The sequence below is a fragment of the Synchiropus splendidus genome, chromosome 19 (assembly GCF_027744825.2).
Source record: "Synchiropus splendidus isolate RoL2022-P1 chromosome 19, RoL_Sspl_1.0, whole genome shotgun sequence".
Lineage (NCBI taxonomy): Eukaryota > Metazoa > Chordata > Actinopteri > Syngnathiformes > Callionymidae > Synchiropus > Synchiropus splendidus.
Window position 1 is genome coordinate 6161500 of NC_071352.1, and position 22182 is coordinate 6183681.

General features: G+C 42.0%; 5 protein-coding genes across 5 annotated transcripts; 2 read left to right on the top strand and 3 right to left on the bottom strand.

Annotated features, from left to right (window-relative positions):
* Positions 1–168: 168 nt before the first annotated feature.
* On the bottom strand, positions 169–4157 carry e4f1 (E4F transcription factor 1). Its single transcript, XM_053852577.1, has 14 exons — positions 4037–4157; positions 3528–3664; positions 3360–3447; positions 3072–3223; positions 2818–2938; positions 2595–2747; positions 2252–2427; positions 1972–2184; positions 1804–1909; positions 1392–1606; positions 1119–1317; positions 885–1054; positions 777–815; positions 169–712 (listed from the first exon to the last, which is right to left on the bottom strand). Exons 1-14 carry the CDS (start codon positions 4131–4133, stop codon positions 365–367), a joined length of 2214 nt encoding a protein of 737 aa, XP_053708552.1. The 5' UTR covers positions 4134–4157; the 3' UTR covers positions 169–364.
* A 619-nt stretch (positions 4158–4776) lies between these two features.
* On the top strand, positions 4777–8305 carry narfl (nuclear prelamin A recognition factor-like). The gene is made up of 11 exons (XM_053852578.1): positions 4777–4862; positions 5240–5335; positions 5415–5558; positions 5620–5749; positions 5839–5973; positions 6048–6166; positions 6760–6889; positions 7187–7259; positions 7344–7481; positions 7591–7748; positions 7812–8305. Exons 1-11 carry the CDS (start codon positions 4797–4799, stop codon positions 8051–8053), a joined length of 1431 nt encoding a protein of 476 aa, XP_053708553.1. The 5' UTR covers positions 4777–4796; the 3' UTR covers positions 8054–8305.
* A 7-nt stretch (positions 8306–8312) lies between these two features.
* On the bottom strand, positions 8313–11342 carry LOC128751512 (hydroxyacylglutathione hydrolase-like protein). The gene is made up of 8 exons (XM_053852579.1): positions 10904–11342; positions 10729–10793; positions 10555–10672; positions 10380–10488; positions 9309–9412; positions 9001–9102; positions 8849–8928; positions 8313–8763 (listed from the first exon to the last, which is right to left on the bottom strand). Exons 1-8 carry the CDS (start codon positions 11006–11008, stop codon positions 8613–8615), a joined length of 834 nt encoding a protein of 277 aa, XP_053708554.1. The 5' UTR covers positions 11009–11342; the 3' UTR covers positions 8313–8612.
* Positions 11343–12118: 776 nt separating this feature from the next.
* LOC128751150 (hydroxyacylglutathione hydrolase, mitochondrial-like) lies at positions 12119–15032 on the bottom strand. The gene is made up of 9 exons (XM_053851991.1): positions 14906–15032; positions 14125–14309; positions 13895–13959; positions 13672–13789; positions 13465–13573; positions 13291–13394; positions 13128–13229; positions 12973–13052; positions 12119–12902 (listed from the first exon to the last, which is right to left on the bottom strand). The coding sequence occupies exons 1-9, from the start codon at positions 14970–14972 to the stop codon at positions 12803–12805; spliced, it is 930 nt and encodes a 309-aa protein (XP_053707966.1). The 5' UTR covers positions 14973–15032; the 3' UTR covers positions 12119–12802.
* Positions 15033–15417: 385 nt separating this feature from the next.
* On the top strand, positions 15418–16285 carry fahd1 (fumarylacetoacetate hydrolase domain containing 1). The gene has a single exon (XM_053852342.1). The coding sequence runs from the start codon at positions 15476–15478 to the stop codon at positions 16133–16135; it is 660 nt and encodes a 219-aa protein (XP_053708317.1). The 5' UTR covers positions 15418–15475; the 3' UTR covers positions 16136–16285.
* Positions 16286–22182: the final 5897 nt, after the last annotated feature.

Genomic DNA, 22182 nt, shown 5'->3' on the forward strand with positions numbered 1-22182 from the left:
TCGAAAAAGGATGGTGGAAGATGCTGAAAAATCCTGGAGAGTTCCAAGTCCCTGAAGCAACCACCGGCACATTTATATGAAGAAACAGGAGGTTATTTGTACACATTTGAAAGTAAAAAAATAAAATAATGGAGAACACATGATCGAAAATACTATTTATTTCACATAGTTCACTGATGGCATTTCTTTCAGTCTGTGGTGGAGCTTACTGCTGCTGTTGCATTTCATTACAACATATAACAAGCAGGGTTTTAAGAAACAGTATTTTTGTTAAATGAAAAAAGTCAAGAATTTAGTGAGAAAACCAATTTCAACTAATAAACAAACTATATTACAAGGTCAAGTCCATTTAAAATCTGTTTATTCACACGATGACAGTCTGTATTTCCACCTCTGGATTTGCAATGACATACTCTTCTTGCACCACCTGCACATCTTCCTGCATCCTGTCCTCCGCGGTCACCATGGCGATGGTCCCCTCTTCCGTCTCGGTGGTGGTGAGAAGAGTGCCGTCACCGATGGCAGTGACCAGAGTCATGGCCACCTGCTCGGTCAAGTTCTGCGGTGTGGCGATGGTGATGGTGTCGCCGCAGTCGGAGATGGATGCTCCCTCCTCGTTGAGGGAGGCGTTCCGGACGATGATCTGGTGGCTCCCTGCGCCGTGCGACTGGCTGACCAGCTGCTGCACCACTTTCACGATCTGACTGCTCATCTGTGGAGTCAGAGCAGCGTTGAATCTCAGGCTGCTACTGAACCCAGATTTCAGCACGACATACCTCACTCTGGCTTTCTACCTGAACTTCTTCACTCTGAGTCTACAGAGGGAACAGACAAGCCATACTTGTAAAATCAAACAAAAAACTTGAGAGAATTTCAGCTCTCACGTCGATGATATACTCCTGAGTATCTGCCACCACAGAAGAGAACTCCACCAGAACTGCATTTGGATCATCAGAGATGATGGCTGCTGTCGCTACAGAGTCCCCCGGCACCTCCTCCACCACCTCTTCTGTCGCTGCCGCGTGTTTGCTGGATTCTTCTTTTCGGCAGCCGCCTGGTGGAAATAGAAGCAGATTTAATCTCCATTTATATTCGAAGGCAGTTGGTTTCTGTCGAACCTTTGGCACGCATATGCCGATTCAGAGTCCCGTGCTCAGCAAAGCCCCGCCCACACTTGGGGCACTTAAAGGGCTTTTCTCCAGTGTGATGGCGAATATGTCGCACCAGAGAACCTTTCTCTCGAAAGCCTCTCGGGCAATACTGACATTGGTACGGCTTCTCCTCACCATGGATCCTCTGATGAACCTGAAGAGCATTCTGGGTAAAAACACAGACACAGTCAGCGACAAGCAAACAAGACACATCATTAGCGTAAAGGTGGCTTCACGTACCTTGGTTTTGTAGTCCTTATTGCATCTGGCGCAGTGATACGGTCTTACATCCGAGTGACACCTCATGTGTTCGCGAATGTGTCCGATGGTTTTATACAATTTGCCGCACTCGCCGCACTTGTAGCGGCGCTCAGCTCCGTGATTCTCCATGTGCTTTCTCAACAAATACCCGGTCTGGAAGTCCCGCTGGCAGATGTTACACTTGAAGGGCTTGCCTGCATAACAAGCACAAAAGTATATGGTGGGTCGCTTGCTTTTAAAGGACTAAAAAACCTCCCCCCCCCCCAAGATGTGGTGCACTATCAGAATCCTAGACGCTTATTACGCTGAGCACAGTAGCATCAGTGAATCTCCCATCTCAGCATCATTTGGAATGAAATAAATCTGTCTTCTATCTATGTCACAAACTCACCAGCATGACCACTGACATGAAACCGGAAGTAGTTCAGGCCCTTGAAAGAGCGACCACAGTGAGGACACACATAGGGCTTTGATGGCGATAAAGTATTCGTCACATCCTAGAAAAATAAAAAGTCCTGTTATTATCATAAAGCATTATGAGGCATAAACGTATTCCCACCTCAGTTTTTGACTCAACAAACTCTTCTTTAATTTGGATCTCTGTTTCCTCAGCATCAGGACAATCTTCAACCATCACACTGATCTCCTCCATCTGATGATCTGCCCCCTCCTCCTCCTTCAGTGCCAGTCCAGAGTTGATGATGGCTTGACAGATGAGGTTGTCGCCTACGGCTGCCGCGAGCGTCTCCGCCTGAGCCGACTCCACCACCACCTACACAGCAAGACTGTGTGACCCTCAGAACATTTGGAGTCTTTTCAATCTTCGCCCAGAAACATACTTGCTGCTCTTGACTTGTGCCGTCCACCTCCATCGTAAAGTGAACCTGGTGGATGACCTCTGGGGAGCCAGCTTCAACCAAATTGACTACCGCAGTTTGTGCTGCCGCTGTCTCGTCCTCTGACAATTCTTCCAAAACAATCACCTCTTGTTGTTCAGCTTGGTTGGAGTTGACCCCTGGACAGGTGGTGCAGTGTCGACAGAGAACTTCATAAGTCTTGAGAAAACCTACTTGCAATGCTTATCCATGAATTATATGTGTTTTAGGGAATTAAAAACAAGGGATAAGAACAGAAATGATTCCAGCAATGCATCCTAGCCACGCACTGAGCAGAGGAACACACCTTTCTGTTGTCCATCTTTGCTGACCAAGATCTCCTTGTACTGTACAAAGCGGATCTTTTCTGTGCATGGTGTTCGGGACTTCCGGTGCCTGGTGAGGGCGCCGGACTCTCTGAAGGAAATTCCGCACAGGTTACAGCGATACGGCCGCTCATCTGCAATTGAAAAAAATAACAAATAAAGATTGAGATGAATAGAGATTTGATGAAGTTCGGTGAGCTGTACCAGTGTGACGGCGATTGTGGCGAATCAGGGAGCCTTTCGTGCGAAAGGAGGTTTCACAGAGTTCACATGAGAAGTTCTTCTGGTCGGAGTGAGTTTTCAAATGAGTTCTTAAGATGTTGGACTGGAATAAAAGCAAGTGACATGTGGGTGTGACACAGAAAAGTATGGTCAATAACTATGTTGCACTTCCTTTTGCCTATTAAAACTAAATAGCAAAAACATGCAAAGCAGAGTGAGAAGAGAGTACGACTCACTGTTTTAAAAGTTTTTTGGCAAAGCTGACAAAGGTAACGTCCATCTTGATCCACTTTAAATACATATTTGTCAACCTTCCCAGATGTTGATTCTTTGGTTGTTTTCAGAGATTTCTGGCTGTGACCTTCATCAAGATGACTGCAGATATCACCTAGGAGAGGGAAACAAAACATTTATGCGTATATATATATATATATATATATGTATGTATATATATATATATATATATATATATATATATATATATATCTTATATTTTGCCGCAACAACCACGGATCTCATCTCACCGTTTGCGGTGGTGGTCACAGACTCTGAAGAAGACTCCGCTGGGACCACATCCTCCTCAGCGGACATGTTAACTCTGGACGCCTCGAGCTTAAATCACAAAACCAAAAGTGAATTCCCAAGTGTAAATATTTGTGTTAAATGAGGAAAACATCCAAATGAATCACCACCTCTTGGTCTTGGACATGCTGGCTGATGTCCGTCACATTGTCCACACGTTTGCAGCTTTGGTGCAGCTTGTGTTGTATAAATGCCTCCAATGTGGAGAACTCTAGCTGACAGCGTCCGCACTTGTGCACATCTTCATCTGAAAACAATCATATCAAGTAGAATCGTCAAAACAAATGCAATACTGAAGCTCGTCCAAGCAACTGGAGTGTAGTAGTTCTTAGTAGGCTGACATTAAAACATGGCTACAGAGATGCTTTAGCTCACTGATTGAAGTTCTACTGTTTCCACACAACTGGCCGAATATGTGACTTGCACATATATATCTGTAAATTGTCAGTTGGTTTTTGGCAGAGAATAAAAACAGCGCAGCATAGGACTCGCGTTTAATATTAAACTTAAGTGGCTTCGGTTGCTAACGAAAGCTAGCTGCTGTGAACACTACGCGCTAGTTAGGCCCGGGGATATAAATGTGGAGTGTATGGTGTAAATTTCAGCGAATCTGACTCACCTTCATCTCCAAGATAAGTCTGTACCGTGAAGGTTTCATTGCCGTCCTTCGTTCGCTCACACTCTGCTTCTGCCGTATGATTATTTTCAACATTCATGTCGTTAGAGCTCTCCGTCTCTGTCGCAACGCTGCCGCTGCTGCAGGCAAACATGGCGGATTTACGACCCCGTAGTCATAACAACAGCATTGAAGATTTCGAATAATATTGTCATTTTAAATGGTCTGTGTTAGTTGTTAAAACATTTCATCTTATTAAAAAGGTTATATGATATATGTATTTCTAGATTGATATGGGGTTGGTCGATGGGAAGGAATGCTTCCAATGCGTTTTAATCATTGTTGACTTAATAATGAAAATGTCATCACATTTATCTTAAAGGTTATTTTCCAGGCAAGCATAATGCAAAAACAAGGACTACTTCTAGAATACTGCAATATCGAGTTATTATTTCATTGTGTGGCAGACTGACAAAATTGGCCATTTAAGTGTCCTTTCTCACCGGAGTGAACTTTAAAAAAATATTTTGAGATATGAAAAAAACATTTAAAAATTCTTTACATTTAAAAGTACATTTAAAATAAACAATATAAAATATAATTAAGAAATAATAAAAAAAATTCATTGCTGAAGCGGAAATGGCTTTTAATGTGTTTTCACGTTTCACTTACATGAATTGTATAGGTTAAAAATGTAATTTAGCGTTTTGTCGGCGTGTTTACGACACTTAAGACAAACAACGCACACTTTACGGCAGTAGGAATGGCTTCTGTCTTCAGCGGTGTGTTGCAGTTGACTGACCTCGATGATTTCATCACCCCATCCCAGGTCGTGATACTTTCTAGTTTACACACGTTAGCTGTATTGTGAAGACACGCCAACTTTTACGTGTGGATTTAGAAGTAACTTTCTAAAGCATTCGAACAATGCTGACTGACTGCCTCACGTATCGAGTGTGATCGTATCACACGGCTTCTGTTTCTGTTTTTCGAGAACAGGCTATTTATATTTAGGTAGAACTGGGTGAAAATAAAGACTGAAAACGCTGTGTTTACGGCACTCCAACGTGATGTAAAACCTGGCGATGTAACTGCGCAACAAGCCTAACATCCTGTGATGTTTCGCAATGAATTCCTTTCGTAGTTCTTCTGAACGTATTTGCTGATGGCTCGATTGTGCGCGCATGTTTTATTGCTCTTTTCCAGGAATGTGTTAAACCCGTCAAAGTCGAGAAGAAACAGGGCAAAACTGTCGCTAGAATCCAGATAGAAAACGATGGCAGTTATTTCCAAGTCAACCAGGTTTGTTTTTTTCTAGTTAAATTATACTTCACACTTAACATTTGGTAATCTTCTTTATTGTATCCACCTCTATTTGCAGGATGGTGGGAAGCAGAAACTGGAAAAGGCCAAGATCACACTGAACGACTGCTTGGCCTGCAGTGGCTGCATCACCTCAGCTGAGAGCGTTCTCATCACGCAGCAGAGCCATGAGGAGCTTTTCAAAGTTCTGCGGAGCAACAAGGTTTGCAGTCAATTTTAATGGAAGATTCACTGCTCAGGATTAAAGTCTTGGTCTCTCGCAGTCTGGTGAGAGAGAGCAGAGGGTGGTGGTTGTGTCAGTGTCACCTCAGTCCAGAGCCTCCATCGCAGCTCATTATGACCTCAGCAGCAGTGAGACAGGAAGGAGGCTGACCTCATTTTTTAAAAGCCTTGGTGAGTTATAACAAAAAGCTTTCGCATCTCAAACCTACTTTAGTACAATGGGTTTTGTCTGATTTATTGTCCTGCCGACCAACTTTCAGGAGTCCACCATGTGTTTGACACAAGCTACAGTCGAACCTTCAGCCTGCTGGAGAGCCAGAGAGAATTTCTGGAGCGATATCGGAAGAAGGAGCAGGATAAAAAGGCGCTGCCGATGCTCACGTCCGCCTGCCCAGGTATTTAAACACCCCCCAAACAATGTTTACCACCCTCCTGGTATCATTTACAATGAGACACTCCCGACTCTTAGGCTGGATCTGCTACGCAGAGAAAACTCACGGAGAGTTCATCCTGCCCTATGTCAGCTCCACTCGCTCCCCTCAGCAGATGATGGGGTCTCTGGTCAAGGGGTATTTTGCAGAACAGCAGGTAAGAACACGGTGACACCTGAAGTGTTTTTCCATGGTACACAAGAGTAGGGGTGGGCAATAACTTATATACCGTCAAACACAATCTCCACGATAACAATTCTGCATCTCATGATAAATTTGATAAACACGCGGCACACTCGCTGCATTGGACTTGCACACGTGAACATGACGAGATCGCGATGGTGTGTCACGCTCTCCAGCTCCGCAGCGTTTGACAGCCGGCACGTGGCAGTTGTGGAGAGTGTCGTGGACTTTGGTTCACGATTGTAATCTTAAACTTATTTTTAATCCAGGGAACCTTTGATTGTGACACTAGTTGTGGTACTGGCAGAGCAGTCTGTCAGACGCGAGCATATTTAAACATAAACAAATACTGATGTTGGAGGCAAACTCCTCTAATATATTTCATCAAAACAGTTTTAAGAGAGACTGTAGTGTGTACAACACAGAACAGAATGAAAATGTATTTATTGTGATACAGACACTATGCGCTAGAATTAAAAAAAATACTTTTTTTTACCATTTATCGTGATAACTTTTTATGTCCATATCACCCAACCCTAAAAAAGAGTCTTCTACCACTCTCTTTAGGGTTTGAGTCCACAGCAGATCTACCACGTGGCAGTGATGCCCTGCTTTGACAAAAAACTTGAGGCTTCCAGATCGGACTTCTACATGAATGAAGCTGAGACCAGAGAAGTGGACTGTGTCATCACCTCGGGTACTGCAGCCTTTTACGGCTTCATATTTGAGAGCAGTAGTGCCACCACTATTTCCATTTGTTTCCATTCGTTTTGTTTCTTTTTTCTTTTCAAAAGTCTTCCTTAAAACTTTTAATAATTGTCAGCTTTTTGTTTGAACTGACCTTTTTCATTATTTTTTGGGGGGTACATACAGTACACCCCTGTTTTGCGACTCAATAAGACTGTATCAATGTGGCTGCACTGCTATACTGAAGCTTAGGATCCTCAAATTGCTCTCTGTGAATTATAGTCATTGCTTTTGTTTGGTCCCGCAGGTGAGGTACTGAAGATGCTGGAGGAGGAGAAGGTCTCCCTGAATGATCTACAGCCGTCTGCGTTGGATACCATGTAGGATATTTGCGGTTTTTAAAACTATTAGATGAGTTTAGTGCTTTAGCAGTTGGTGAATGCGGTTGTGAATGTTGTACTCAGGTTCAGCAGTGTGAGTGGGGATGACTTCCTGTCTCATGCTGGAGGAGGTTCTGGTGGTTACCTCCATCATGTCTTCACTCATGCAGCCAAGCAGCTGTTTGGAGAGGAGGTCAAGGAACTGACCTACAAAACCCTCAAGTGAGTTTTTATGGAGTGTCAAGTAGCTCCTCACCATGGTCTCTGTTTTCGCTGCTTTTGTTTAGGACTTGACTTCAAATATATGTGTGTCAATCTCTTGTTTTCCCAGGAATAAGGACTTCCAGGAGGTGACCCTGGAGAAAGATGGCACCACTGTTCTGTGCTTTGCGTTCACCTATGGTTTCCGGAATATCCAGAACCTGGTGCAGAAACTCAAACGTGGCAAATGTCCGTATCACTTTGTAGAGGTCATGGCCTGCCCTTCAGGTGAGTCAGGCTTCTACTTTTTTTTGAAGTTAGAAGCTCTTATTGAGCGTCTTCTCTCTCCAGGTTGTCTGAACGGTGGGGGGCAGGTGAAGCCTAAACCAGGTCAGAACCCCAAAGAGCTGCTGCAGAAGGTTGAGGAGCTCTACAAAGCGGAGCTCGTCCAGGAGCCCGAAGATGCCACCAGCGTGGCGGAGCTGTACCAGTCATGGCTGAAGCGTGTGGGTGAGGAAAAAGCCAGAGAGCTGCTGCACACCAAGTACCACATGGTTGAGAAGATGACCAACGGACTGACCATGAAGTGGTGACACTTTCTTAGCGCTGAATGTGACCAGCTCCTTTCAAAGGCATCAGCAACCGTACAATCAGAATACACAGAGTTAGTATGTATAATCATTTTTTAAACATAAATTAATATAAATATATGTTCACAAGTTACAGTATTGTTGCGTTTATTCATTTCCTTTCACTTCTTTGTGGAGCTTCAGTCGCATAAGACCATTCGGGGCTGATGTTTCGGCAAGAAAATGACCAATAAAAAAGCGCCATTTACTACTCAACTTGTAATATTTTATTTCATATTTTGTAATATACAGTTCAGCTTTCAACAGAAGTTAAAATTCTTCATCACTATAATTGCTCACAATTTAACCTTGCTTGACCTCTGCTGTGGGAGGAAACCAGAGTTTTTAAGCATGACTTTAGTGCGAGTCTGGTCCTTTACATTTCCTGGTACTGACCACTGCAGCCTGAGAAATCCACCATCATTAGTAAAGTGTATGAATATTTATCTGCTGCAGTTGTAGTGGGATATTATTCATCTTTTAATGGAACAACACGGAGCAAGAGCAGGATTGGGAGCAGATTTTAGGGTCTCAGCAGCCCCCACTCCAGAGCCAACATGGCATGAGCGGGAAGTCTTTCCTTGGGCTTTTTAAATTTATCCTTTTCCTTACGTAGAACCTTCAGAACCTCAACTGGATCTGTCTTCCCGGTGAACTTCTGTACGGCTTCTTCACTGCAGTGGAGGGAAAAGGTGGAGACACAGGAACAGTAATAGCTTGAATTTCAAAGTTTTCAAGAGCAATTTGTGTCAAACTTACGAGAGACGAAGAAAAGGGTTATAGTCGAACTCCTCGACCAGAGTCGAAGGCACGGTCGGTTTGTCGTCGTCATCTCGTGCCTATAGATGAGCACACACAGAGGGGAATTGGATGAGAGTGGACCTAGCCTGTCGTAGGTTGGGTTTTCTCACCTTCGCCCAGCTCAGCATCTCTTTCACCTTCTCGTTCTCTGGTTCCACCAGCAGGGCGAACTTGAGGTTCTTGATGGTGTATTCATGTCCACAGAAGACCTTCTAAATGAGAAACAAAGACTCAGTGACATCACTGTCTTCAGTCATCGCAGTGAAGTGTGGAGCTGTGAATTCTCTCTTTGTGTGTTTACATCAGTGTCACTCAGTCCAGGGACCTTCTTCACACTGCACTGAGCTCATCATTCCCGGTTTAAAAAAAAAAAAAATCTATCGACTCGTAATGCATTTATTTGTTCGCTTGCACGTACTGTTTCTTGAGGTAAGGAGCCGAGAACCTGGGTGAGGTTGTGGTACATCTGGTCTGCAGTTCCCTCAAGGAACTTTCCACAGCCTCCAATAAATAGCGTATCCCCTGTTGGGAGGAGACACAAAAGCATGTGAGAATCATGAAGTTTGCTTTGAATATTTGAGGCACAGAAGTCAAACTCATACTACATCAAGGCTAATCTTGAATGAGATGGTTAATATGAGCAACAAAAGAAACATTTTAGGCTCGATTTACTTCATTTTTGGAGGGTCCAATAGATCACTTTTTTGCTGTAAGAGCGCCTCGCAGTGGCCGAATTGTGTTACCGTTTTTATTTTACATCGCTGCAGATTTATGGCTTTAAATTATATTTTTTATGTTTAAATGTGACAGTTGAAAAGTGACAGTATTACCGAAGTGGGGAGAGTGAGTGAGCTAATGTTCTGTGGAGAATTTTACAATGAAATTTGCGATGATGAATGAAGGAGGAGTTTGGAAGAAGAAACGAAGTCAAATGAAGCTAAATATAATATTTTTTTATACTCCATTTACTACTCACCTTGTAATATTTTATTTCATATTTTGTAATATACAGTTCAGCTTTCAACAGAAGTTAAAATTCTTCATCATTATAATTGCTCACAATTTAACCTTTCTTGACCTCTGCTGTGGGAGGAAACCAGAGTTTTTAAGCATGACTGTAGTGAGAGTCAGGTCCTTCACATTTCCTGGTACTGACCACTGCAGCCTGAGAAATCCACCATCTTTAGTAAAGTGTATGAATATTTATCAGCTGCAGTTGTAGTGGGATATTATTTTTAAAAAAAAGGAGGAGTTTGGAAGAAGAAACGGTTTAGAAAAGTAAACTAAAATATGTCAAATAAAGCTAAATATAATATTTTAATAAAGCCATCCGTGTAAGATTTTTTAAAAAACATAATAAAAGGGATAAGAATCATAAAATAAGTAGGGGAAATAGTACATTATTAATTTATTATGCTCACCACTCAGATACCAAACAACATTGTTTCACTTTCATGAATCTTTCTTTTAATATAACAAGAAAAAACACCTGTGAATACAGCCGGGGCGTCGGCGCAATCGTCCTCCCAGACAAAGTAGCACATGTGACCTGAGGTGTGACAGGGCGTGAAGAGGCATCGCACGTTGATGGAGTTGAACTGCGAACACAAAGAGGACGATTGAACAAGGGCACAACTTGAAGGGCACAACGCTTCACTGGCTACCTTGAGTTCCTGACCGTCACTGACTTTATCTGTCAAGCCCTCGATTCGATCGTCTCCACCATACACCCTGAGGTCAGGCAGGTCCTTCAGCAGCGCCTCATTGCCTCTGGCGTGATCCCTGAGCAACAACCATCGCTACAGTATATGAAGTGAACTGGTAAGCTATTCACTTACCAGTGATGGTGTGTTGTAAGAACAGCCACCAGTCTCACATCTTCTCTCTTCACAATCTCCAGCAGCTATTATAATAAAAAAAAACACATGAAGTAAAAAAAAATCAGAGAATAAGTGCAAATATTAACACGACACACGTGTGAGTAAGAGCCGAGTGACCAGGAGAGCAACGTACCCGGTGAGGGACAGCGGGGTCCACAGCCACAGCCTGTCTGCTGTGTTCGTCGATCACCAGGTACATGTAGTTGTCTTCCAGGATGGAGATCACCTTTACCTTCATGATCCCGGAACACACGCATGCGCGATGGAGAAACGGACCACTCGGGGAAAAGGAACAATGCGGAGAAGTTAACTTCTCAAGCGCGCGCGAAATTTGCTCAACTCATAAGCACATCAACTGTTCAAATATACGTCTTTAAAGATCATACTTGCAGACGATAAACAAAAAAATATGCGCGCGAATAGCGTTACTTTAAATCCCAAACTATATTCGCGCAGCGACTATTATTCTAACATTGAAACAGACACGTATCTTCGAAGTTATTTTGATAGTGATTTTCTTGCCACAGTTCGGTGCTCGAGAACGTCAGCTAACAAATGAAGTTGTGGTGACGTAAGCGGCTCGGCCTGTCAACATCAAGGCATCATAATCGAGTCAGAGAGATCAAACGTTGTTTACGTCATGCTTGCTAAATTAAAAAAAAAAAAACATTACCGATGGATCACGTTCATTTTGAAGAGGATCTGCTGTTATGCAGAGGGAAGACAAGCCAACAATATAAGTGTACAATAATACGTGTTAGACGTGTTGTTCAAGAAGACTAAACGAAACTCCTGCTGTCATTTTAACGCGTTAATTCGATTAAATAATTTAACGCGTTAAAAAATGTAACGAATTAATTATGAGTATCAACGATTCCTCATTTTGCCTCATTTAGAGGCGTGATATACTTCTATTATTCATTTTTGAATTGCTATATTGAGCTTAAGTGCCTACTTGAGACAACCTTATTTTAATTCAGAATTTTATTTATTTAAATGAATCGCTGTATTTGTATTACATTTTTGAAAACAGCCTTATTTTATTTATTTAACTGTATTGGTGTTTGTTTTACATTTTTGAAGACAGCTTTATTTTATTTGTTTAACTGTATTGCTGTATTTGTTTTAAATTCTTGAATAATGCACCTGGCCTAACTGGTTTGCGGACGTGCTTGACCTTTACTTTTGGAGTTCATTTATGAAGCACAGTTCACCAATAATTTTTTTTTTCAAATCTTCTCTTCTTACTGTATTCAATTGATTAGTCATGCACTACATTTTATATCCTAGAACTCAAATTGTTTATCAGGAGACCTTTAGCAGATATGACATAAAAATTAATTCGATAAATTTTTTTAATCGACTGACAGCACTAAAGGAAACATTTGAACATTAAACATTGCAACAACAAAAAAAAGTACTCTGGTTGTGTAGATGGCCAAATACCTTCTCTTCTTTCTGATACAGAAATACACATCGAAACAGATATCAACGACTCTAAAAGAATAAATGTGTTGCTTGGGAAAAATATTTGAAGAGGAGAGTGTTTTATAGCTGGTTACAATCACAACATACTCTGTTTTTAAAAGCATGTGCGTTTCATATTTCGCAGGGGCACAAAACATTTCACCCAAAAAAAACCAAAAAACCAAACAATAAGCTTTAGAATATCAACACTCGAAATAAAAACATTCAAACGGTGTCAATGTGTAGATCATTTTTTTCTGTTCACGTACATCAAAGTGCACATCCATTAAAAATGTTAAATTATATAATAGGAACTGTAAAATCATTTACAGATCAACTTTTTTTTTAAACAAACAAGTCTTATACTCAAATACTCTTTTTGCATATAAAGCACAAAACACTAACAGCTAGTTTGCACCAAACCAAGGTGAATGATCAAACGGTCTACTTTTGCAAGTAGCTGATCTATTCCAAGTATTTACTGACTCTAGAATGATTTGTTTGGATATAAAGCATGAGCTGTTGGTTTAAAGCATCCAGTTTAAGCAACGCAAATGGTGGGAAATTATTCCTTGGGCACCCGAAACGAGTCCTTTTCTTTGCGGAGGCTTCTCATCGTTTCCACAGCAGTAGTCTGCTTCACGTGGTCCTGCACCGACTTCTCACTGAATGGAGGATAAAAACAAAATAAGCCAGGCCTAAAATAAAGACAGGATAGGTGAAATGGCTACATACTTGACCCTCATAAATGGGTTAAAGGTAAACTCCTCAGCCAAAGTAGATGGGATGGTAGGTTCTCCATTGCTGCATTGCTCCTTCAGAAACAAGATAAATTATTACCCAAATGATCAGTTGAGAGAGATAATTTCCTCAGCACAACGACTCCCCACCTTCGCCCACGCAAGCTTCTCCTTTATCACTCCATTATCTGGCTCCACATGCCGTGCAAATTTAAGGTTGCTGACAGTGTACTCATGACCACAGTAGACGCGCTAAAACACAAACAGTGATAAGTGTGTCTGAGGACAAAGCAGTTGCATAACTGAGGTCTACCGTTTCAGGGGGCAGGCGGCCCAGGATTTCTATCAAGGCTTTATGCATCTGCTCCGCAGTACCCTCGAAGAATTTGCCACACCCCGCCACGAAAAGCGTGTCCCCTGCCGCACAGAAGGACACAAGTGGTGTCACGCATCCTCGACAGCCTTTCAGCTAATCTGCATGTCATACCTGTGAACACAGCTGGAGGCTCCGAGCTGTTTTCTTTAGTTACATAGTAACAGATGTGGCCAGTGGTGTGACATGGTGTGAACAGACATTTGATGTTGAGCGAGCCCAGCTGGACAAAAGGGAGACAAATCAGCTGACAGTCATTTGAAAAAACAGCATTGCACAGCCTTAAGCTTGAGGAAAGCAAAACCTTAACCTGCTTCTAACCTTAAAGCTATTGGAGTGAGTAACTTTCTTTGTAATGGCGTCCACTCTGTCGTCTCCTCCGTAGACCTTGAGCGAAGGCATCATCTTCTTCAGCTTGTCGTTCCCACTCGCATGGTCCCTAAGAGGAGAGCAATGCTAAATAAATCTTTCAGATAAATCCTTCATAATAAGAGGATTGTCAGCGGTAACAATCCAGTTTGGTTACAGCTTGAATGGAACCTACCAGTGGTGATGTGTGGTGAGCACAGTTGTCAGCCTCACACCATGCTTCCTTACCGCCTCCACGACCTAGAGATGAGAATGGTTGGTTTAGCACCATCAATGACATTGTTATTCTCTTTAAAACTGTGCAGTTGATGGGAAACGTTTGCTTCAATAGTAATAATAATGGCAATAACACAGTATCTTTCAGTTTGAAGTAGAGCGGATAAGTGACTTTTCGTCATTGCAAACCTTGAGTGGCTCTACTGGGTCGACAACAGCAGCTTCTTTGGTATCCGAATCGATCAGCAGGTACATGTAGTTGTCGCTCAGCGCCGGCAGGAGTTCCACTCTCATGTTGGCTTGATCTACCAGAGCTGACTTTCTCACTGAGTTGCGAAGCAGTGCAGCTGTGTGGACCTTGACTTCAGTTGGAGCTTCACCAGAGCAAACAAGGTGATGTAATTTATTCATGAGCAGGAAGGATCCAGATTTGCCAGAAAAACAACTGATACACACAAAACCCTTTTCATGTGCAGTTGTGACACAGAATGTAAACAAGAGTAAAAGCTATATAATCGGGTTTTGTTTTTACTTAATAGCAGTAGTACAACAAAAGCAATATAATAATAAATCAGTAATTATTGGTAATACATTCGTAATAATCCAATGAGCTTTTTACGAACATGGCCTTCAAATTCTTGTGTCTAAAACGCAAACTCAAGAACCAGATTTCAGAATTTGACATTAGAAGTGGCATGGAATCGGACTAACAGGTTATATGAATGACCAAAAGACAGCAGGTCCGTTGACATCAATGTAAACAAACCGACATGAGATCTTCACCTCGCTACACTTAGCTTTTACATAACTAATATAAAGATTATGTAACGGGAAACTGGTGTTAAGTGACAGCTCAAACATCCACATACACGTCACAGAAGAACCATCACGAATTACGACGCAATTCACAAATGTGACTCCGATCAAAACATCAACGGTGTGTTTTAACATAAAGTTGGCGTCCACCTACCGAGTTTCAACGCAGTCGCAGCGCTGAGCAGAGTGCACGCGCTCCCTGCGAGGTACTTGAAGAACATAACATCAACAACTGAGGAGAAACCAGCAAAGTTTGCTGCAGAATCACTTCCGCACCCGCCCCTCTTTAATCGCTGACCTACCAGACTCAACCAATCAAGTCTAGAGGGCGAGCGATCGCTCACGGCATGTGCCAACTTGTGAAGTATTTTTTATTATCGTGACTACAGAAACGAAATGAACACATTAATAAAGAATGCGAAAGCTGTTTAAAGTTGAACCTACACCAATACACGATTACATGCTATACGTAATTCCAATGGGCAAAACGTAGAAATTGTATGCACTGAATTTAATGCAATTTAAAGTGATATATTTGAATAGGATATACGGTCCTCGCATGTGAATTTTTTAAACGTTCTGTGATTTGATATCAGCTTCTCGAGTTTTGAATCGCCTTCTGTCCGTCGATAGTCCCTTCGAGCTTCCCGTAGTAGAAGCCTTGACGTTGCTCAGCTGACCGCTACTTCTGACTTGTGACAGAACTTTTTTTCTCCTCTCAGTCATGGCAGCAAGAAACGTCTCCCGATTCTGGGAGTGGGGTCGGAAAATCATCTGTGTGGGTCGAAACTACGTCGACCACGCGAAAGAGCTGAAAAACGCTGTTCCGACGGAGCCCGTACTCTTTCTGAAGCCGCCGTCCGCTTACATAAGAGAGGGCTCGCCCATCCTGGTCCCGACCTACTGCCGCAACCTGCACCATGAGGTGGAGTTGGGGGTCGTCATCGGAAAAGGGGGTATGGGCATCTCTCAGGCCAACGCCATGGATCATGTCGCCGGCTACGCGTTGTGCTTGGACATGACCGCCCGGGACGTTCAGGACGAGTGCAAGTCCAAAGGTCTTCCCTGGACTCGGGCCAAAGCCTTCAACACCTCCTGCCCCATCAGCGACTTCATCCCCAAAGATCGCATCCCAGAACCGGGGAACGTCAACCTGTGGCTGAAGGTCAACGGTCAGCTGAGGCAGAGCGGCTGCACCGCGCAGATGATCTTCTCCATCCCGTATCTCATCAGCTACATCAGCGACTTCATCACCCTGGAGGAGGGAGACCTCATCCTCACCGGGACCCCGAAAGGAGTCTCCGCCGTCCAGGAGCACGACGAGCTCCAGGCTGGGATCGAGGATGTGGTCACCATGACATTTAAGGTGGACAGACATATATAAAACTTTGAAAAGTCGATGCAAGATTGGACCAGCAGAGGTCGGTGTCGAGCCATCAAAGGGACCACTACAGCAACAAACCAAGCCAAAGCACTTTTCTTTTTGTATAATCCTGAAAACAAAGAAAAATGATGAATAAATGAATAAAATGATTTTGACAACAAAAGTGGTTGGTGTTTGTGGTCATTCATTTGTAATGGAATTAACAAGTGTCAAGAGATGCCATCAACACAGAGATGTTGACAAAGCCGTGCAGCCCAATGAGAGGTCAGACGTGGGTCACCTGCCTCTGAGAGGCCTGTCCGAATCACACGGTCTGCAAACTGATTTAGAAAGGAGAGAAACTGAATTAAAATGACTCAAAAACTTTGAAGCCAAGCAGTGTGATTGATACCTTCTGAAGACTCATCTCATGCAGGAGATTTCTCACAGTGAAACAAAGCTGGATCCATGTCTCTCTTTCATGTGCAACTGAGGCCTCGCCGAGTTCAAGTCGAGAAAATAGTGGTGTTTGGAGGAGCGATGGTTTGGCACCAGCTACCTGTGGTTCCTCTTAAATCTGACCACATTCTGCTGCTGGTTGGACCGCTTCAGTAGTGTTTTCTTCTGAATGGACTCATTTCAGATTCCATGTTCCTGCGACAAACTGAGGGCGAAAAACGATTTATTACACGCAGAGCTCCCAGCGTCAAGTTGGCCTCAAACAATCCACGCTGACAAAATAGAATCCACATAAAAGTTGACACTTTGTCCTCTGAACTGTTCCCATATATCCTGTCTCTTTCAGGGCTGCTAACATCTGGTCCAGGTTCAGTTACAATTTTCCCACAGGCTTCTCAGGATCAATGGTCGTCCAGTCGCTTGTAACCCGATTCCACCCATGTTCATCATCTCCACTCACCTGCAGGCCATGTTGTGTTCAAGTCTCCCCCAGACAAGTCCGAACCCTGAGGGAACTAAGGAGCTACTTTTGTCCATCATCAGAACATTTCTGACATTTTCAATTAGTTGTGAGATCTGGAAAATATCGCAGAGGTCTACCTGTCCCGCCGGTGTTGGCTGCTTTTATGAGATATGAATCATCGCTTCATTCATTATCCCTGTGTGACTGCAGGTTCTTCACCCTTCACAATGGCTTCAAAGCTCAAAACACGTTCTTAGATGCAGAGAGGTGCTGTTACCCAGCTGGATCACCAAACATGAGAGGGGCGGATTAAGTCAGACAATACTGTTTTTACATCCAATATGATGTCACTTATGGAGGAAAGCCAAGTCAGGTAGCGTGTGAGCAACTTGCGTGTGCTGCCAACATACCTTGCCTCCGTCTATGTGACTATAAAGTCACACACAGCTGACGTTTTTCTCCAATATCTCCAAAACGGACAAATATATTCCAAGAAAATGTCGATTCTTAGTTTGAAACAGGCATTTTTTTTGGTGATTTCGAAGGTCTGTTTATATTTTACAATTTACATTCCTAAGATCGTCCCATGATTTTCCAGTCACGTGATCCCAGTGTGAGCTGATGGGTTTCTTAATGCTACTGCCCCCTGCTGTCCGATTGAGCACATTGTACTTCAAATATATTTAACACAAATTATATAGATAAAAAAATGTAGATAAATGTGGATACAAAATAACATCAAAATGACAGTTGATGTATGGTGTCCTAGTCCCTCTGTAGATAGTTATGGACTAATGCATTTATTATTATTGTTTTATTTTATTTATTTATTTTAAGAATACACATAAAATAATATTCAGAGCTTGGAAACATCACAGTTAGATTCACATTCACACTTAATTATTTGATTTATTTCCAGAAATATATGGTATTTTTTTATTGTATTGTTATTATTTTTAATTACATCAGTAGTTTTATTGAAGTCATAATTTTGAGCGTATTAGTGGTGTGACTCAACTAAGAAAATACACTGTCTGATGGTTAGAATACTGCAAGAAAACCACAAATAAGCAGTGAAATAAAGAATGATGCAATTGTGACACCAATGCTCTTCTTCAAGAGCAGAGGTCCACAATAAGGCGAGAAAAAAATAATGTAAACAGGTTCCAAACCAGACAAAACAAGCAGGTGTTGGTGAACAGTCAGCACCAGAATATGGATGAAGAGTCATATATGGTACAATTCAAACCACTTTCGCTGATGACATGCATGGGTTCAGTGTTACAACTCTCCATCCAGATTTTTATGACACTTGCCTTCAACATGTGGCTTAAATATGTTTGCATGTTCCCTTGATCATAAAGGAAAGATGGACTTTATGGCAGTTTTATACACGAACAGTGAACTTAAGTTAAAGCAGGTGCTGTAAAAACAACCAGCATCAGGAGGATTTATAGATAAAAAAATATGTAAGACATTGTGACCTTTTTTTTCCGACATGAAAACGTATGAAATCGCTTTAAAAGAACAAGGATTTCCCCCAAGACAATTGCAGTTTAACTTCTAAACAACCCCATTAAGGACTAAACAATTGAACCCAAGTCTGTTTCTGATCTTTAAAAAGTCTTGCATGACTGAGAGGCATTAAAAAAGGGTCCTCCCTGTGCGTGTCTTGAAGAAGTAATGACAATGTTGATGGCTGCCTTGCGTGTCAGCCTGTGTTGTGTGTCACCAGATGATGTTGCGGTTCAGTCAATCTTCACATTAACACACAGTATGAAAAGAATGACCACACTGCCTACACAACATTTCATCTCAGGCAAACGCACCCCAAATTATTTCTCAAAGTGAAAAATCAATGGTCTTCAAATATACTGAAGCTGCAAGCTGACAGTCCTTGAAAGACTACATTATATTTTATTCCGTTTTTTCCCCTTTCTTTTATTGCTTCTTTTTAATATATTGTTTCGAACAAAATAACAGGTGCTTTAATTTTTCTGCTTCTGTTTGTTATAGTCCCAACCATTAGGACCAACTTGTTTATCTGTGGCAGTGATTTTGGTTCTGTCAATAAACACTGAATGTTTGTTGTATTAATAGTAAAATAAAAACACAATAAGGACACGCTGACATGAATTATTTGGCATCAAATGTCCGTTGGTCTCGACTAGTAACTATCGTTTTATACGTGGTTCCGCTGGGACAGACAACTGCGTCAAATGGACCAGTAAAGGTTGACATCTGTCCAAGAAATAAGATTAGTTTTGTTAATTTTATAGACACTTTTACTGCTCTGACGGTGCTATTTTGGCGTTTCCATAGTGTAATGAAGATGTGATGAAGAAATAAAAGCTATCATTGTTCATATTAAGTTCTATTTTTTTCTATATTTCTACCTGTTTCACACAAACGGAGGATGAAACTTTTAAACTTAAATCATTTTTTTGTTCCCTTTTCAGTAATAACATGCTGACTGTTAGCGTAGAATAGAGAAGTTGGTACAGTCTTTATAAAAAAAAGCTGCTCTGTTAGACGCATCGACTGGGTGTTAACAAATATAATAGAGGTCTGTTCAATACATTCATTATTATTCGATGAAATATCCCATGGAAAAGCTCAGAGAAGCCGTGTGAGACCTCTGAAACAGTCCTGGGCGTGTTAAATGAATGAAAAGTTCAGTCACAACTTTGGGGTTTGTAAAACCATTCGACAACTCTAGAACCAATTAGTCATTTTTACGGCCCGTTCTGAAGCAGAAACTGGCGTTTGTGGAACGATGAAGGGACTCTTTGGCAAATGAAAAGAAACGGGGCATGAAGTCCAGGTGCAAATCTCTTTCATACACAGTAACGGACTGCACTTTGAGAGCGAAGGCTGTGTTTGAAGATGCAGGTGGCAGCGCAGTGGGCTGTGGACCGTGGAGCACTTTAGCAGCTCCACTTAACCTTCTCTTCTCGTAAATTTCTGCAGCCCAAATAAAAGTGAAAAAACACTCCCCAAAACAGTTTTATGTTTCCATTACGGCTGTATTTTCTGCTCTTGGAATGTATTTTTAACAGGTAATGTTGGAGTATTTCCACCCGTATAGCAGTGGGAAACAAATCTTATATGAGCTTGGGTCATTGCGCTTGGACAATTTAAGGACAAAAGGAGATTATGTTTTAAAGATTGGAAATTGAAGGCATGTTCACGACACACAAAATCATGTGACAGTGATACAAACAAGTGTATTTGTCATAGCTGTAATGCACCACATGAGAAAGTCATCGCATGTCACTGCAGAAACCAGTCGACATTTAGAGTTTCACAAGGACCTGCAGTCCGTTTTAAAGTTCTATCTTGACTTATGGATCAAAACACGGAAGCCTCTTGAACACTCGAATCCTACAATCTCCATCTGAAATGCTCGGCACATTTATTTTTTGGGGGGCCCTAAAGCAAGAGCGACCACAGAAAGTATCCATCCCTCATCACACCTAATCTCCGATAGCCACCGCGGCTGGAGCTCCACGTCCACGTCGGCTGATTCCCACTCATGCGAATAAATCCTCAAGAGCAGGAATTGATGGCACGCAGCAATTTGCGGGATCAAATCCTTGAGGACGAGGCTCAACAAATTGCAGTCACGGTGAAAACAAGAAGTTAGACTGCAATTTCCGTTTCTTTCAGACAAACATGTATATCTGAGGCCTAGTTTTTTCCCAAACATTTGGATGTGGTGTCGGTGGTAACGTTCTGAGTTTGGCCTCAATGGAATCTTTTGGCATCTTCGCTTGTCTCTCAGTAAAAGTTTTGTCCTGCAGTGTACGATTAGTTTCCCCCTGATAATGTCATTACTGTGTGGTGCAAGTGCTGCGGAGTTTTGTTATATTATTGCAGCCTGGCAACCACATTATGTATTTATTTTATATTTTATTTTTTTAAATATTCATGAATAATATTGAAATTTCAATCAGAATCATAGCCAGGTAAATTGACCGTTTAGTTTTAAAACGACTCCAAAATATGTTAAATAAATTAATATTTATAATAAAATAGGGCAATATATTTCACAATAATTTAATAAAATAATTCAATGATCAACAGTTAACTATTTAAAATAAAAATGTTTTCTTTTAATGCAAAATATTTCCAAATGGATGAGAGTAAAGAAACACATGGTAGTATTCTTAATAATGGTTTAGCGTGGATTATTATTGATAATTGTTGAAATAGTGAGTCTGTAATGGGAGTTGGCGCACAGAAATGCAGCCGACCGCAGTCATACTTAAGTGAGTGTCGCTAAAGGCTAGTGCCAGACACATAAAACGGGAGAAGAATGGGACAGACATATTTGGAGTTACAAATGTGGGAAAGCCCAGAAATGTTTGAAACACTTAAGATATGTGTGTTTTGGTTTTCATATACTGCAGGAGAGGGCGTTGCACTTGCGTGAGGCTCAGTGTTTTGACCTGTCTCTTCTGTGAAGTATTCAAAAGCCAGTGTGTAGTTGGCAGTGCAGAAGTTTACCGCCAGACATGGGAATACAAAAATTATGTTTCAGTATAGCAGTTTGATGAATCATCTGTGCTCCAGTTATAATGCCTGTGGGACAATTTGAACAGTGTTGGCCTTGTTCAGGACATTGACTTTGAAGTGTGTCCACTCGTGTCAATAATGTCATTCAGTCTGCACGTATATTCGCGTATCGTAAAGAAAAACAGCCCCAAACATCTGTTGCTGTGTTTATTTCCGCGCTCAAACCGGTTCCCTTTTTTTTTGGGGTGGTTTTCCCCCTCTCCTTCTCAGGACGGGGTAGCATGAGAGAGACCAGCTCTGCTGCTAATTTTGAGCCCCCAGAAGAAGGCGGGGGGCTGGAGTGAGCTGACATCTTTGATAATTAAAGGCCACAGTGCACGCAGACCTCAACGTCCACATGTGGTCTCGCTGAGTGGAAGTGGCAGGATGGGACGAGAAAATGATGCGGAGGAGGAGGAAGACGGACGAAGCTCGGAAAATACAGTCGTGAGATTAAATACAGTAGACAAATGGAAGTTAAGAGCAAAGTTGACTTGCACGAACTGGGGCAGTTTGAGGGAATTAGAGGCCACGGGCAAGGAACTGGAGCATATTTGCTCAATTTGAGGGATGGACCCGGTGGTTTCCC

Coding starts and splice junctions, on each gene's coding strand:
- fahd1 (XM_053852342.1), top strand. CDS start 15,476: ATGGCAGCAAGAAACGTCTCCCGATTCTGGGAGTGGGGTCGGAAAATC.
- narfl (XM_053852578.1), top strand. CDS start 4,797: ATGGCTTCTGTCTTCAGCGGTGTGTTGCAGTTGACTGACCTCGATGAT. Junction 4,863..5,239: donor ATTTCATCACCCCATCCCAG/GTCGTGATACTT, acceptor GCTCTTTTCCAG/GAATGTGTTAAACCCGTCAA. Junction 6,167..6,759: donor GGTATTTTGCAGAACAGCAG/GTAAGAACACGG, acceptor CACTCTCTTTAG/GGTTTGAGTCCACAGCAGAT.
- LOC128751512 (XM_053852579.1), bottom strand. CDS start 11,008: ATGAAGGTAAAGGTGATCTCCATCCTGGAAGACAACTACATGTACCTG. Junction 10,489..10,554: donor GTGACGGTCAGGAACTCAAG/GTAGCCAGTGAA, acceptor TTGTGTTCGCAG/TTCAACTCCATCAACGTGCG. Junction 8,764..8,848: donor AACCCTTTTCTTCGTCTCTC/GTAAGTTTGACA, acceptor CCTCCACTGCAG/TGAAGAAGCCGTACAGAAGT.
- LOC128751150 (XM_053851991.1), bottom strand. CDS start 14,972: ATGTTCTTCAAGTACCTCGCAGGGAGCGCGTGCACTCTGCTCAGCGCT. Junction 13,574..13,671: donor CTCACTCCAATAGCTTTAAG/GTTAGAAGCAGG, acceptor CCTTTTGTCCAG/CTGGGCTCGCTCAACATCAA. Junction 13,230..13,290: donor GCCGCCTGCCCCCTGAAACG/GTAGACCTCAGT, acceptor TTTGTGTTTTAG/CGCGTCTACTGTGGTCATGA.
- e4f1 (XM_053852577.1), bottom strand. CDS start 4,133: ATGAATGTTGAAAATAATCATACGGCAGAAGCAGAGTGTGAGCGAACG. Junction 3,224..3,359: donor TGTGACCACCACCGCAAACG/GTGAGATGAGAT, acceptor TCCCTCTCCTAG/GTGATATCTGCAGTCATCTT. Junction 2,185..2,251: donor GCACAAGTCAAGAGCAGCAA/GTATGTTTCTGG, acceptor CTTGCTGTGTAG/GTGGTGGTGGAGTCGGCTCA.